Raw genomic sequence first — 17,500 nt, 5'->3', positions numbered from 1 at the left:
CGTGGTGACCTCCACAGACTGTTGACCTGTCACAACGCTGACCATTGCCAGTGCACATAACACCAAAACCATTGACCACTGCATAGTAATCATTAAAACGAAGGTGTAGCCTATCTGGATGGCAACAGACTGAGTAGATTTTTTCTATTCTATAGACAGTGTTTTTCTGTCGGTGCGCACAGCTTACTGTTTTTAAGACTTTTTGACGAGATAAGAACACATTGAAAAGATGTTTGTGTTCTTGGGTGTCTTTTTCTGCCAGTGCACATTGTTTGGTGTCTGGAAGGATAAGTACAGAAACGAGAAAACGGACTGAGCAAAAACGTTCTGTTCTGGATATATGTGTTGTCAGTGCACACTGCGTTGAGAACAAGAAGGCTGACCATTGCATAAACAAAGTTTATGTATCGATACATTAGAGTTTTCTTCTTGCAACCATAAAGAAAAAATTATTTTCGAGTAATAATATTTGTTTTCTTTGACGTAAGAGCCCGACTATAACTAATTTAGGCTACAAAAGAGTGCATGCGTGTGTGCATCCAATCGTAAGACATAAGACGAATTCTAAATAAAGTGGATCGAGACATAAATGTTATTTGCATTGTTGGCCACGTCGACACAGTTCTCAGCAATGACTGTCTTCATCGTCGATATCTCGTCGCAATTTGTAGCAATATCGCGGAACTTTCATGAGCAAGCCTTTTTGCAAATGCCTCGCGCCTTTGTTACACGTTTGTTAACGCGTTCTGGGAGAATAATGGCTGTCTCAATGCGTGCAAAAAGGTAATATTTTGGTCAATAATGCAAATAGTGTATGGCTTTTTCGAGAATTCTTTTCACTGAACACACTTCTTGAAGTTAGTGGAGATAAGAATTACGATCGCGGGAGAGCATGCACAAGTAGGGACAAAGTGAACATAATGATTTTGTGTGTGTTTTGATGTTGTTTAGAATTCGCTTGTCAGTGCAGAGCCGGACCAAGTTCGTTTGAGGGGGGGGATTCCAACTGAAGGCAGGGGTCCAGGGGCCGCCCAGGCCCCGGTGGGGTGCAGGGGCAACGCCCCGCTGGGGGGTCTGGGGGGCCAAGCCTCCCAGAAGCCGAGAAAATTTTGCATTTGTGAGGTCATTTTTTGGTCTTTCCTTGCAATTGGGAATCAAAATTACACATTTTCAACAGTAACAAAATACTTCATATATTCATTTACCATAGTGGTTCAGTGGAATAATCCCAAAGACATATATGCCTAGTAAATAAGTCTGACAGGACTCTTTACTTTGAATATTACTATGATGATGGACTTATAACGGGGAGGGCAGGCCGTTGTCGACTTGATGTTGTTCATAATTTGAAATAGTTTTAGAAGACCAAATAAACTGAGGGAGTTGGGGGAAGAGCTTAAAAAGTCCACTTTTTTTCTCTCTGAGAGGTACATTGGATGGCCAGGGGGGGGGGGGGGTTCCGGAACCCCAGGAACCCCCCCCCCCCCCCCCAGATCCGGCCCTGTCAGTGCAAACGCTTTCATGAGCACAAAGCTGATATGACTAATTAGAACAACATGTACAATGATATTAGTGTTCTCGAGAAATGTCATCAGTGAAATAGCTTGGAGCAGCTTTAATGCAAACGTTGCCCATATGTCTTGGAATAAGTAGGTCATGACAAAACGTGAGTTTTGGCAACTTGGGTTGTTGTCCTTATCACAGTTGGCGAATTATAAACGTTGAAGAGAGAGAGATAAGCCGAACTATGATGGTATTGCATTCAAGCATTTCCTTTTGCATGGCTCCCCACGTATGCCCGTCCTAGAGGGTCCCGGGACCCCCACTTTTAATGTTCAGAGGGACCACGGACCCCTACTCGGAGTTTTAGAGAGTCCTAAGAGTCCATGGTCTCCAAATCTCCTGTATTCGTATAACGCATTGTTATCGCGAATAGTGTGATATGAAGTGTTACATCAGAATATTCGAAGAAGACACTTCAACTATACCTTGTTAAATGGAACACATACACACTTGTCCATATCGTTCCGGCGTGAAATTGGCATTAATTTGTGCTTGCACTATACTTGACTGACAACTACAGTCTGAAAAGAGTATCTATGGTACGCACGATAGCGGAAATGTAGTGTGTCCCGGGACCCGATCTGTATAGGTTTAGTGCGTCCCGGGACGCTCAATAAACTTTTAGTAGTAGTAAAATGGTATTAAAAGTCCTACGGTTTTTTGCCATAAAGGACTTGAGTGTTTGTCCGCTTTTTTAATTAGAAAAAAAAAAAAGAGGAGGGCAGGGAGTGAGGTTGAGATGATGATGTTCTAGTTGTGGAATTCGTTAAAAAGAGAGGTAGTTAAGATGTTTCTTAGTAAGAATTATAAATCTGTATTATATATCCTGAATAACGGGTTTGTAAAATGATTTTTATTCAAAACGAGTTAAAAGGTAGAACCTTTCAGGATCACCAATAAAAGCAAATAGATGAGCAAGTAAGAAGAACACGAACAATAAATCTCAAATATTCTTTAAATAAAAAGGATTAAGATGTAAGCCACGAAGGCCATGGTAAAGAAATATGTACAGTTTGGCGACCAGCGCCTCCGTAATATGATTTGTAATTCATAAGCTATGATGCTTTGCTGCTAGTGCATGCTCCACCGGAGCATATTAAAGAAAAATATGGACATGTAGTTGGGTGGGGGGAGGGACATAAGTCACCAGCCAAACCCCAAGCCTTAGGAAAGGCAGGCATGTCATAGCAATAAGTGATGGGAGAGAGACCGCAGTCTCCGACCTTATGCCTCCAGACAGGAGGCAGTCTCTTGATAACTAGAGTAGTGCAGGGGACTAAAGGGAGGGGGCAACCACAGCCACAAAAAGGGGCAGTAAGCGGAAGCCTCACCTCTCTCCTCTGCACAGTGGGGTCACTTTAAATGGTAACGAGTCGAACGTGCTCTGCTTAGAGCCCAGGGTGAGGATACGCTTCTATATATATATACGACTAGTGTCTGTCTGTCTGTGTGTTCGCGATGCACGGCCAAAGTTCTCGGTGGATCTTTTTCAAATTTGGACACCGTATTCAGCTACACCCCGGACACAATCTCATCGATGAGATATTTCAACACGTGCTCTCAGCGCGCAGCGCTGTGCGCGCTGATCCGATTTTTTTTCGGGATCCACTACCAGTAACTCTTCCTTATCTTCTGCAGTGTTTTCAGCCGCGATTATCTCCCTTCCTCCGTGTGGCGTCAATCCATATTCCCGTTACTACGTTACTATTTTTAGAAGGTCTCCAGTGTTTTGCGCGTTTATCTCCTTTCCTTCGTGCGCCGGCAAAGCCGGCGTACACCCGGCAAAGCCGGGTCCCAGGCGCAGCCTGGTAATCGGCTCTACTTCTTCCCGGCGAACCCGGTACCCGGCGAAGCGGGTAATCATCAAGGTACTCCAGGACTAGGGGAGAGACGCTAAAGTTAAGTAGTCGTTATCTAAAGGGTAGTCGCTAGAATCAGGAGGGATGTTGTTTTGAGTATTTTTGATGTTGGAATGGAAAGTACTTATATGTGATATGACACTGATACAGCTGTACATCCTTCCTTATGTCATAACCTAATATATACCTGGATGATGTGATGGATTCATTTTTAAGCAACGTTTAACATAATTATATATATACTAGAGGAATACCCGGCTTCGCCGGGGTGAATCGCGAGACAGAGACAGACAGCGTGGCGGTTCATCACAATCACCTTTGCAGGCGAAGTCCTGTCAAACGGGATTGAGAATTTTAGAGCTTATTTCTTAGCCCTATATTATCTGTTGTGGCTTCTCAAATGCCAGAACATACAGACAGACAAAAGCCGCTAGACCCCATCACAAACAGAACTCTACAATCCACAGGTTTTTGCCCACACACACACACACAAACACACACACAGAGAAGCCGTATATATATATATGTATATCTATATCTATAAATATAGGTGAGAGTGTATTTTTCGCGTGGCTATAAATTGATTCGACCTTTTCACTTTGACAGTAAGAACAACTTACGGGTGCAAGGGAAGCGTTCTGGACAGCGCAGTGACATTCTAAAAATAGTAACTCAGAAACGGGAATTTGGGGTGAACGGCGCGAGACAGAGACAGACAGCGTTGCGGTTCACCACAATCACCTTTGAAGGCGAAGTCCTGTCAAACGGGATTGAGAATTTTAGAGCTTATTTCTTAGCCCTATATTATCTGCTGTGGCTTCTCACATGCCAGAACATACAGACAGACAAAAGCCGCGAGACCACATCACAAACAGAACTCTACAATACACAGGGTTTTGCCCACACACACACACAAACGCACACACACACAGAGAAGCCGTATATATATATGCATATCTGTATCTATAAATATATAGAGATAGGTGAGAGTGTATTTTTCGCGTGGCTATAAATTGATTCGACCTTTTCACTTTGACAGTAAGAACAACTTACGGGTGCAAGGGAAGCGTTGTGGACAGCGCAGTGGACAGCGCAGTGACATTCTAAAAATAGTAGTGACTTACAAACGGGAAAGCCACACGAAGGAAGGGAGATAAACGCCAAACACTGGAGAAGATAAGGAAGAGTTACTTATAATGGTGAAATGAACACAAAAACCAAAATCAGTTCAGCGCTGCGCGCTGAGAGCACGTGTTGAAATATCTCATCGATGATATTGTGTCCGGGGTGTAGCTGAATACGGTGTCCAAATTTGAAAAAGATCCACCGAGAACTTTGGCGTTGTGATGTGGTGTAGCGGCTATGGTGTGTCGATATGGGGGCCCGGGTAGCTGAGGTGGAACCAAAATAGCTGAGGTGGAACCAAAATCGGTTCAGCGCTGCGCGCTGAGAGCACGTGTTGAAATATCTCATCGATGAGGTTGTGTCCGGGGTCTCTCTGAATAAGCCCACCAAATTTGAAGCAGATCCATCGAGAACTTTGGCCGTGCATGGCGAATACACAAATACACAGTTACACAGACACACAGACACACACACAGACACAAGTCGTATATATATATAGATATTGATTCTATGCGCCTATGAGCCCGCCCATCTGCTTGTGACATAATGTACGTGATATGAATGGAGCAGGAGAGAGAGAGAGTGAGGAGGGGAAAGAGAAAGAGAGAGAGAGAGAGAGAGAGAGAGAGAGAGAGGGGGGAGAGAGAGAGAGAGAGAGAGAGGGAGAGAGAGAGAGAGAGAGAGAGAGAGAGAGAGAGAGAGAGAGAGAGAGAGAGAGAGAGAGAGAGAGAGAGAGAGAGAGAGAGAGAGATTTGTTTTGATATTGTCGTCCTAATCTTGACAATTATGAGTGGACTATTTGCGCCTCGATATTTTATGTATGTTCTTACGTTTTATGTTGTTTATTGTAATCCTGTATACACACCACACCTGAGTTTCTCCTCGTTGAGATAATAAAGTGTTCTATATCTATGTCTATTTTTTTGGCAAGACTAAACCTACATTATTAGAATTCTAGTCATATTCTAATCATAGGTGAATCGTCATACACACACGCCTCTAAATTCCCTTCTTGGTAGTCCCGCATAAACCTCCCCGGGATCAAGTGCTAAGATATATCAAGAATCAATTAAATAATTCTTTGAACAGTGCATATTATAAAGTTTGCGATCACACTCAGCGAAGCTCAGTTTTTCACCAGCTACAGTAAAGGGTCGAGCGAGACATTTGATTGTTTCTCCGTTGTGTTTTGATGCTGTGAACTATCATCGGCTCTCTCCCAACCGGCAACCATGTGTGATGACGACGTTCCCGCCGCTCTTGTGATCGACAATGGGTCCGATATGGTCAAAGCCGGCTTCGCTTGTGATGATTATCCAAAAGCCATCTTCCCCGGTGTGGTGGGGCGATCAAAATATGAGGTAGGCCTATCATCGTTTCTAGTCAAATTAAAGGCATATGTACGCGCTCCCGTGTTTACAAAGTGTAGTTTGCCCATAATCGATGTCAAACGCACCATAAGACCATATAATGACGATATGTCACCATGCGCGGACCATAATACATGCATTACAGCTTGTTCTAGCCTCTGAAAAAGTGAGGATGTCAACAAAGCCGCGGTGTTAGCTCCCTTGCATCAACGTTACATGTGTTGCCAAATCTATAAATAGGACGATCCAGATCAAAATGAAAATTAACATATCTCAACATTGAAGGGGTCCTAGACCACAATATTTTGCAGGGAACTTAATTAGGATATCTCCAGCTGTTGGTAAAGCAATTAGCGTGTATAGTCATCGAGTACATATGCCTTTAAAGTAGCAATAAAACTTACACTTTTGGTCAAAAATCGGTGAGGGTTTCCAGATTGTAATGAGTTGTTCTGTTGCAGAACTGTCTTGAAAATATCACAATTGTGCAGCATTTGTTTAGTCCCAGCGAAGCTGAAGGTATCCCACGTAATCAACTTGAGAAAATTATGTTCATGCCGAAGAGTTGTTCTTCAGTACTGGTGACAGAAAGGGGGGAAAGTGGTCAAAATTCAAATCTCTAGTTTTGTTTTTGAAATATAGCTTTTCATAAAGCAGAAATACTGTAGTATCTGATGTACATAAGAAACAATCACTGGTTCACATGGTTCTTACATAATCTAACTTTTAAAGCTGGTTCTTGTGTGTCTGTGTGTATGTTTGTATGATGACGATAGGACCCGAAACGGCTGCACGGACTGAGACAGGAATTGCAGAGAATGTTCTTTGCCACTCGAGTCGTGTCATAGGGTACTTTTGGAAAAGCAAATTTGAAAGGATTCTTTAAAAAAAAAAAAAAAAAAGGCGGAAAACATTATATACACTGTTAGCTATCGAGGATCCTCTGGGCTGTCGAAACATGGCCTTGTTCTTAAAGGCTGCCCTTTTCGTTGCGTTCATTAATTAATTCCTATTGTTTACATGTGCCAATAATGTTATAAAACTGTACCTAAGGGGATATAATAACGATTAGCTGTTGCTTTCGAACACAGAAAAAATTATTTCAGTATTGCAAAGTGGTTTTGATAGTGTCGAATATAAACAAAACAGTCTCAAAGTGAAAGTGGATGTTTCCCGGAAATTGCGAAGTTAACAAGAATACAGAAAAGCGCGCTTTCCTGCTTAGCACAATACGCTACCGCGCTAATCTGGCGTGTCAATATCACTACGTTTTGCACGTGGAAGGTGAGCGATTTCCTTCACGCTGGGATTGGCGACGCTGTACTGTCTGTGTTGACGGTCTAAAAATAGCCCAAGTCCTGGAGAACATAGCAATAAAGAATTAATTATTTCTCGTAATTGGTAAGGACTTCAAAGCTAAAACTTTGCAGGAAGCTTAATTTATACATCCCCGCAACGATGGGAAAAGCCCTGGAAGTAATTAAATGGGACAATGTCACGGTGTGTCAACTGATTCCGTTCATCCACCGGATGTTTCCGTTCATCCACAGGATGTGTCCGTTCATACAGCCTTATTTTCGTCACTTGCTTCGGGAAAAACGTTGTGGTAAGTCGTGTGGGCAGCGCGCTTGTGTGATATTGATAAGGTAGCGAAATGGTTGGGCAATGTGTACGATAAGTACCAAGGTGCTAGTGAATCCTAATAATAACACACGCGGGCCGAACGTGGCAAAATTGCCTGATTTTTTAACATTTTCTTGTTTTTCTCGCTCTGTTATCGAATCTGACCCCTAATAAGCCTAATTACACACGTTCGAGAAAAACAACGTGGAATCGATTCTGAATCGAGTAAGCCAAATGGGTCCCAAACCCGTTTCGCCCGTTCTGCCGACCTGAAACGCAAAACAAAAGAATTGTGCGCTTCAACTAAATTAATTTCTATACGACTTCATTACTTTCTTGCAACTTATGAACCTTTACTTAAAGCTTTTAAATGGTCTGAAAGTAGTGTTACCGCGTACTTATCGATGCACTCATTCGTTTTATTTTTTCAGCGACGGTCACTTAGTTTAATGTTGCAAAAGGGCTAAGTCTCGCTGGCAACACTGTTTTACCCTGCACAGATCGCAACAGTGCCGCTAGTAGTCTACACTTTGTGTTTGATGGTAGAATGGGATATACAGATTACAACACTCGTGGTTTTTTATATGGCTAAGGTCAAAGTGCACCCATGCTAAGGTCAAAGTGCTATTCTTTCAGGCAGCTTTTTGTGCATTCCCTCGATCTATTGTACACTCTGAAACATTACCACCTACCCATCTTTGTATTGTGAACAAAAACAAGAATGTGGAGGTCCTTGATCGCATGAAAACAAAATCGTGTGTGGAGTCCCAGTTTTTGCTAAGATCAAAGTGCACATGTCTGTAATTTGCAGAAATGCTAAGGTCAAAGTGCTTTTTCAGATCATAGAGACTGCCCTCCATTTATAGTTTTTGAATCACCTGAGTAATTGGCGAGTATTAGGATTCATATGTGTCCGGTGGTATGGCCGGGCGGCCGGCCGAAACTTTTAGGGTTTGATGATCTCACGAAGTAACCCCAGTTTGGTTGACCCTCGTCCAATTTGGGGGTCACAGCGGGGTCATGTTCGTTTTATAAAACTTAACGTTGAGGTTATATCAGATGTTATTGAAGCTACCGCTTTGATACTCACACTTCTAGGGTTTGATAATCTTCCGACTTGACGTAAGTTTGATTGACCCTCGTCAAGTTTTGGGGTCACAGGGGGGTCATGTTCGATTCATTATAACTTAACATTGATGTTATCTCATGCGTTTTTGAAGCTAGAGCTTTGAAACTTTGAACACTTGAAGGGATTGATAATCTATCGACGTGACCGTAGTTTGGTGGACCCCAGTCACATTTTGGGGTCACAATGGGGTCATGTTTGTAAAAGCTTTACATTGAGGTTTTGTCAGTTATTTTGGGAGCAAAAGCCTCTAAATTTCACTAAATTGTAGGTGTTGGTAATCAGCAGGCATGACCAAAATTTGGCTTGTTTTCATAAAATTTTAGAATCCCAGCAGGAAAATGTTTACTGGAAAAGATTTTGACCACTGAAAATGTCAAGGGTATAAGTCTTGACCTCATTAAGCTATGATGTCATTGTTTGATTTGGTCAGTCTTGGCTACTCTTGGTGATGACATCATATTATTATGTCATAGTGTCAGAAATGAGGTCACTCAAGTGTACATATTTTATCTGGGCTAGCCAACACCCAATATGGGAAAGAAATAGAGAATACTACATGGCTTGCAGTGTCGTACCAGATTTACACGAGTTGTTTTTTAAAATATTGAACTGCGAGCGAAAGCAAGCTGTTCACTATTTGAAAAAGCAACGAGTGTAAATCTGGTACGATACAGCAAGCCATGTGGTATTCTGTTTATCCTACATACTGTACTTACGTTTATTTTACTGAAAATGTCCTGCAGTTGAGGCAGCTAAATTGAAGACGCTTGTTTTGGAACCTCGATCTCTTCTAAAGCCTCGTGCAATCTATTACGTCAAAGCAAAGAAACGTCACTCTGAAAATGTGGCGTGACGTGTTAGTTCTAAAAATTCATCAAGGGTAATTAGCGAGCGCCAATTTTTGGCTCACGAAGTGTAGCCTATGCGATCGTAACTTTGTCTGTCTGTGCGTTTGTGCGTGTGTGTGTGTGTGTGCGTGCGTGTGTGTGTATGTCTGTGGTAGAAACTTTAACATTTCCGAGTCTATGTGTGAGTGGTTATCCAAGACTATGGATAAAGCTCGCATAAGATTACGTCAGTGACTCACGGTCAAAAGTGTTTGACGTCAATTAATGCATCATGACGGCATGCCTCCCTGTCGTCTTTCTCTCTCGCGTGGTGTGTGTGGTCTCGGTCATTGTTATTTTGAGCGGGCCGAGACTATTTGGCAGTCGTGTCCCTGTAAGTAGGCTACATGCAGACACAGACAGATCTAGATCTAGTGTCTCTCTTTCTTGCACAGTGTCACCAAAGCTTACTGTGTGTGTGGGTGTGTATGTGTGACGGAGTGATTGAGTTTGTGTTACTGTTTGTCTATTTCTTACGTGAGCCTTGAAGGCTTCGCCTCTTGTTGTTTCTATAATGACGATTGTCTCGGTGACTTTGGCATCATAAGGAGTGGAAAAACAGGTCCCTGCCAGACTTGCTTGACATGACCTCATTTACATGGTATACACACGTGTGATTTGAACGATTATTATCTCACGGGTGTCTCTCTCACGTATGTAGGATAAAATAAGTAATTATCATCATTCTTGTTCAAAAACAAAAAATAATTTTTTTCCGAAAATAATTTGGTGGATGTTGAGTATGTCAGGCTAGTGCTGGTAGTGGGAAGGAGGTTGGTTTGAATATGTGAAATATTCTTAGAGTTGACTGGATTGATACAGGTCACATATTATTATAGATCAAGTTTGTGTCAATCAGTTGGTCAGTATAAAGTTCTCTTGAACATTATTTTATGAATGTGGAACAGCTTTTATTTAAAAAAAATCTAGTTGCAGGTAGAGCAAGAAAAAGGCTTCTTTCCCTCGTGCCCATTGATATGCGATTCAAAGGAGTATTTGGCCATGAACTCCTTGTCACAATACGGGCATGTGTACCTCAAGCCACTGCCAATCTTGTGATAATGACGCTCATGTTCTACCAGGGCCCACTTTCTGATATACATCTTGCCGCAGGTGTTGCACATATGTGATTTTTTTGTGGGGGTGGAAGTGGCCAATGGTTGTCCTGGTAGTACCTCCTCTTGCTGCTCCTCCTCGCCGACCTCCTGGGACATAGAGGTTGACGCCATGGGTTTCACTGGGTCGACTTTCTCTACTTCCTCCTGATCCCCACCGGCTTCCACCACCACTTCATGACTAATATCATGAATGCTGTCGAGAGTCTTAAATGAATGACTGTCCATCTGTAAAAAGCACAACCGTGAATATTTTGTAACATAATTGTCTTGACTGCCATAGTATGGGACTCCCCAAAAATGTTCGGCTACAAAGAAGCCTCTACAACAATATTTTTAATGAAATAGCCTTAAAGACTATAAATGGAGTGCAGTCTCTATGATCTGAAAAAGCACTTTGACCTTAGCATTTCTGCAATTTACAGACATGTGCACTTAGCAAAAACTGGGACCCCACACACGATTTTGTTTTCATGCGAACAAGGACTTCCACATTCTTGTTATTGTTCACAATACAAAGATGGGTAGCTGGTAACCTCCCGAAATGTTTCAGAGTGTACAATAGATCGAGGGAATGCACAATTAGCTGCCTGAAAGAATTGCACTTTGACTTTAGCATGGGTGCACTTTGACCTTAGCATGCGATTCGAATTTTTCATAGACGTTTCTTGCTAAACCAAAGAACTGAGCATAGTAGGAATGAAGGAGGGATAAGCTAGCATCGTAAGAAACATAATCTAATCCAAGCGGAGCGCGGGCGAAGCCCGCGCGTAGCGAGGTAGTTTTTTTTTTCATCTCCCAGCACTGAAAAATTTTTTGCCAAGTGGTGTCTGTCTGTGAACATTGTTCTAGAATTCATCTTTTAGCACAATATTAGCGACACTGTTTGGACAATTCTATTAAAATTAGGCGTACAAACTGATTTTGTTTCGGGGAATCCTCTCAGAGGATCAGAATTTTCATATAATATCATCGGAAGCTGTTACAACGGGAAAATGTGAAACTTTTGTCACTTTTTAACATGGAATTTCATCTTTGAGCGTTTCAAGCGGACTTTAATAAAATAGTTATTTGCGAATTAAGCAGCGGAAGACACTCACCGGTTCAACATGTGTATGGTCATTAAACCTCAAAACATTTCAGTAAGTGGTTTAGACAAACACCTCCGACATGTGAGGGTGACTGGTTTGTAGCTGAAGAGTTTTTTTCTAAAGTGTGTTCTAAATACAAATGACGTACTGGTAATGATGTAATGAGTTGTTCTAATCTTGTTCTTGGAACTCTTGCTGTTCCAAGCTTGTTCTTAGCAAGTCTTGGTGACGAGAACAAAGACTATCAATGAAATCTTTAGAAATAACCTCTGACAACGACGACGATGACGACGACGATAACAACAACAACAACAAATGACATCGACGACGACGACGACAACAACAACAACAACAACAAAAACAACAACACGAGAACAACAACAATCACGACAACGAACATGACAACAACAACACCAACAACTACGACGACAACTACAACGACTGGGTTATGATGACATCACCAATGATTTAAAGGCCGTTAAAAAATCGTTAAATCCTATTTCTTCACTGATTCTTATGAAATTTTAAAGGTAGGTTTGTTGTCCCCAACTTATTTTCACTCCATACTTTTCCAGAAGAAAAACATAATTTTGGCAGTTAAAAACCGTTAAATTTCAATTCTTCACCGATATTTATGAAATTTTGTGGGTAGGTTCGTTGTCCCCAACTGATTTTCACTCTATACTTTTCCAGAAGAAAGACATAATTTTGGCAGTTAAAAAACGTTAAATTTCAATTCTTCACCTATCTTTATGAAATTTAGTGGGTGGGTCCGTTGTCCCAAACTGAATTTTAAGACATACTTTTCCAGACAAAAAACCTTATTTTTGGCAGTTAAAAACCGTTAAATCTCAATTCTTCATCGATATTTATGAAATTTTGTGGGTAGGTTCGTTGTCCCCAACTGATTTTCACTCCATACTTTTCCAGAAGAAAAACATAATTTTGGCAGTTAAAAACCGTTACATTTAAATTTTCACCTATCTTTATGAAATTTAGTGGGTGGGTCCGTTGTCCCAAACTGAATTTCAAGACAAACTATTCCAGTCAAAAAAACTTATTTTTGGCAGTTAAAAACCGTTAAGTCTCAATTCTACACCGATATTTATGACATTTTGTGGGTAGGTTTGTTGTCAGATTTGACATGATGGCAGAATTGAAAGTGTGAGATATCCTGATGTTTCACAATTTATGCTGCATAATTCAGCCCCATAGGCGCTTGAATTTTAGGTGGAGTTGGGTTTTTTTTCAGCCCAAACCAGTAACCCCCACATGGTTTTCATGTCCCTTTCTGAGAGACTTCAAGAAGTTTCAATTTGACGTCATGATTAGCCTGCCGCATTAGCAAGTATGAAAACACGTCATCGATGACACATTTTAAGACAGAGAGAGAGAGAGAGAGAGAGAGAGAGAGAGAGAGAGAGAGAGAGAGAGAGAATCATGTACACACAGATGGACGACTTCGCTTGGGGTATGTACTGCCCGGCAGTACACATCTACTTTATTATTATTATTATTATCCAAGCGGAGCGCGGGCGAAGCCCGCGCGTAGCGAGGTAGTTTTTTTTTTCATCTCCCAGCACTGACAATTTTTTGGCCAAGTGGTGTCTGTCTGGACATTGTTCTAGAATTCATCTTTTAGCACAATATTAGCGACACTGTTTGGACAATTCTATTAAAATTAGGCGTACAAACTGATTTTGTTTCGGGGAATCCTCTCAGAGGATCAGAATTTTCATATAATATCATCGGAAGCTGTTACAACGGGAAAATGTGAAACTTTTGTCACTTTTTAACATGGAATTTCATCTTTGAGCGTTTCAAGCGGACTTTAATAAAATAGTTATTTGCGAATTAAGCAGCGGAAGACACTCACCGGTTCAACATGTGTATGGTCATTAAACCTCAAAACATTTCAGTAAGTGGTTTAGACAAACACCTCCGCCATGTGAGGGTGACTGGTTTGTAGCTGAAGAGTTTTTTTCTAAAGTGTGTTCTAAATACAAATGACGTACTGGTAATGATGTAATGAGTTGTTCTAATCTTGTTCTTGGAACTCTTGCTGTTCCAAGCTTGTTCTTAGCAAGTCTTGGTGACGAGAACAAAGACTATCAATGAAATCTTTAGAAATAACCTCTGACAACGACGACGATGACGACGACGACGACGATAACAACAACAACAACAAATGACATCGACGACGACGACGACAACAACAACAACAACAACAACAACAACAACAACAAAAACAACAACAACACGAGAACAACAACAATCACGACAACGAACATGACAACAACAACACCAACAACTACGACGACAACTACAACGACTGGGTTATGATGACATCACCAATGATTTAAAGGCCGTTAAAAAATCGTTAAATCCTATTTCTTCACTGATTCTTATGAAATTTTAAAGGTAGGTTTGTTGTCCCCAACTTATTTTCACTCCATACTTTTCCAGAAGAAAAACATAATTTTGGCAGTTAAAAACCGTTAAATTTCAATTCTTCACCGATATTTATGAAATTTTGTGGGTAGGTTCGTTGTCCCCAACTGATTTTCACTCTATACTTTTCCAGAAGAAAGACATAATTTTGGCAGTTAAAAAACGGTAAATTTCAATTCTTCACCTATCTTTATGAAATTTAGTGGGTGGGTCCGTTGTCCCAAACTGAATTTTAAGACATACTTTTCCAGACAAAAAACCTTATTTTTGGCAGTTAAAAACCGTTAAATCTCAATTCTTCATCGATATTTATGAAATTTTGTGGGTAGGTTCGTTGTCCCCAACTGATTTTCACTCCATACTTTTCCAGAAGAAAAACATAATTTTGGCAGTTGAAAACCGTTACATTTAAATTTTCACCTATCTTTTTGAAATTTAGTGGGTGGCTCCGTTGTCCCAAACTGAATTTCAAGACAAACTATTCCAGTCAAAAAAACTTATTTTTGGCAGTTAAAAACCGTTAAGTCTCAATTCTACACCGATATTTATGACATTTTGTGGGTAGGTTTGTTGTCAGATTTGACATGATGGCAGAATTGAAAGTGTGAGATATCCTGATGTTTCACAATTTATGCTGCATAATTCAGCCCCATAGGCGCTTGAATTTTAGGTGGAGTTGGGGTTTTTTTCAGCCCAAACCAGTAACCCCCACATGGTTTTCATGTCCCTTTCTGAGAGACTTCAAGAAGTTTCAATTTGACGTCATGATTAGCCTGCCGCATTAGCAAGTATGAAAACACGTCATCGATGACACATTTTAAGACACAGAGAGAGAGAGAGAGAGAGAGAGAGAGAGAGAGAGAGAGAATCATGTACACACAGATGGACGACTTCGCTTGGGGTATGTACTGCCCGGCAGTACACATCTACTTAATTGATAGTAGTTATGAATGACTGGTATATATTGAATACTAAGTGAAAATCCTACCTTCCAACCCGCCAACACTTCGACTCGAGGGCCCGTATCGTACCACGTGACCGCACGTATACTGAACTTGCCTTAGCTTCCTTCTACGGTGTGTTCCTTGTCTGGCAAGGAAACCGATTTTTTTTTTGGTACATATTTAGAGCTTTTTGTAATGTATTATTGATATAAGCAGATTCGCGATCGTCGATAATGATTTTTCATGGTGTTTTGTCATTTTTAAATTACAAAGGAATTGATATGTAAGACAGTTTCAAGCGAGCTATTTTTCGCGGCTGTATTTACTGTGCAAACAACTCTAAATATGGCAAAAGTGTCACGTGATAATCAACCGTTTGGTTTCGGCGCTCACTGGAGCAGATTTTTTCTGTAACCAGTTGACAGTGATGAAACCGTATATTACGGTCTCCTTCCGGCAGGAGTCCCAAAATTTCGACTTGTTTTGACCTTAGAACGATGTCTTTATCATAACTGTGAAGAACAGAACGGAGATCACTGTCGAAGTCGGCCAATCTGCAATCATTTTCGTCTCGCGAACACCGTGGCTGATCTCAAATTTAGATCGAAACCATATGGGAGATAACTCTGTATTTTTGTTTTGATAGATTCGCGTAGGACTGTATAGCGTCCGGTCAGGGAGAGAATGAGCCGAACTCATTTTGACCTGAGTTCAGGATGGTGCGACGGCGTGAACAAATTTGTTTGCAATATTTTGTCAGGAAGTAAATTTCAATGATTCTGGCTCAGTCTTGTAGATCTGTTATGCAGTGTTTTGGTAGTGTATCTGCTTTTCTACTATGAAGCTCATTTGGAGTGATACGCTGATCGAAGTGGGGTACCCTATGTGTGACATCAGCCGTATGCAGATTACGCCTCAGAACACTTGCATTTCACAAAGACAACAATAATTTGCAACATTTCAAGAACTGCATCAATTTTATTAGATACTATTTAAACAAAAACACGACTATTATCAACAACACAGAACGGGAGGTAGGTCGGCAAAGACACTCCTAGTGTACGTTCCCGGTTTTGGTCGCCATTTTTGCTAGCATTTTCACAGTAAATCTTAACATTTCCATATCTATTGAATGATTGTGGTATTTTCTTTGATTGTGGCGATTCTCCTATCTCTCTGGCATGTACTGGGCGCTTTGTGACCAGTTTCTCCCCTAGACTGTATTGAAAAATGCGTCCGTGTGAGCTGACCCCCACTTGTCACCAGTAGCAAAGAACAACTCCGATAATACATGATAAAGGAGGATTCTTTGTGCACAAACTCAGGCTACAGTTGGGGATGGAAGTTCACCAAAATTTGGGAACACACTTACTGAAATACGGTGGGTGACAACCAATTCTTCGATTTTTGATCCACGCCACCCAGGGCCGATATGTTGGGGTGGAATTTCCGAGACTACGGCATAATGCTTGCGCAATTAGATGACGTCAAGATATTTTGACGTCATGCATCGTTACGTCATCCCCTCTCTTCGGCTTTTATCGTGCGCGTGGAGTGTGTGTGTTTGTATGTTTATGTCACAGGAGCTTGTATCCAACCGCCGGTCGATCATTATTTACTCCTGCATGCTTACCCTTACTACGTATAAGTTACAGCTCCGTACGCGTCCATCCATGGTATCGCCTGATATTTTGTCGAGACTGGGTCAATGAATATGATGACGTCACTCGAGGCTCTGCCGAGAGTGACGTCATTGTATTCTTTCACCCTGTCGAGACAAAATATCACGCGATACCATGGATGGACGGAACTGTAACGTATATATGGCATGACCAAAGTAAAGAGAATTTGTCATGGGATGTGGAAACAAATCATTGGAAATTCACCATGGGCAATCAACCCAAGCCTAGAAGTTGTAGAACTATATTTTGTTTCAGTCTTGGCAAGGCCAGTTTTGTCCAGTTCCGGAAAAGACATCATGAATTCATTCACCCTGCCAAGACGAAAAAAAACAATTCCATGGATGAAAACGTATTTATAAGCTTATATCCCGTGACGCATCAAAGCTAAATTTTGTTTTGAAATGTTTTCACAACGTACAGATAACTTATAACGACATAATCGCGTTCACAAGACAGGAAAAACGCACACTTTGTTTTTCGTCTGCTACAAATCTAGTCTTCTTGGTTGACGGAGAGAATAAAGCTTCAATCGTACCTTCATCAACAGGAATAAATGCTCAATCCGCTGTCAGTTCGCAACTGAACCTTGTTTTTTTCTTTAACTTTTTGGTTAACATTGAAACGGCAATCCAAAAGAGCGTTTCAGCTGTTTCAAGACACA

General features: G+C 41.2%; 2 protein-coding genes across 3 annotated transcripts in view; one reads left to right on the top strand and one right to left on the bottom strand.

The window, feature by feature from the left end:
- Positions 1–292, bottom strand: part of LOC138965859 (neuroligin-4, X-linked-like) — a 7,307-nt gene extending 7,015 nt beyond the window's left edge. Inside the window, exon 1 of the mRNA XM_070337958.1 lies at positions 1–292. This exon is cut by the window's left edge and continues 94 nt beyond it. Coding sequence (XP_070194059.1) covers positions 1–93 — 93 coding nt within the window. The 5' untranslated portion in view covers positions 94–292.
- A 5,262-nt stretch (positions 293–5,554) lies between these two features.
- The window catches only part of LOC138966737 (actin CyI, cytoplasmic-like), a 39,199-nt gene continuing 27,253 nt past the window's right edge, over positions 5,555–17,500 (top strand). For both annotated transcript variants that reach the window (XM_070339063.1, XM_070339065.1), the window contains exon 1: positions 5,555–5,908. In XM_070339063.1, coding sequence (XP_070195164.1) covers positions 5,780–5,908 — 129 coding nt within the window. In that variant the 5' untranslated portion in view covers positions 5,555–5,779. The remainder of the gene's footprint in view (positions 5,909–17,500) is intronic.

Source organism: Littorina saxatilis, linkage group LG5 (genome assembly GCF_037325665.1).
Source record: "Littorina saxatilis isolate snail1 linkage group LG5, US_GU_Lsax_2.0, whole genome shotgun sequence".
Taxonomy (NCBI): domain Eukaryota; kingdom Metazoa; phylum Mollusca; class Gastropoda; order Littorinimorpha; family Littorinidae; genus Littorina; species Littorina saxatilis.
The sequence above is the reverse complement of the archived record's forward strand: the minus strand, read 5'-3'. Positions and strand labels throughout refer to the sequence as shown.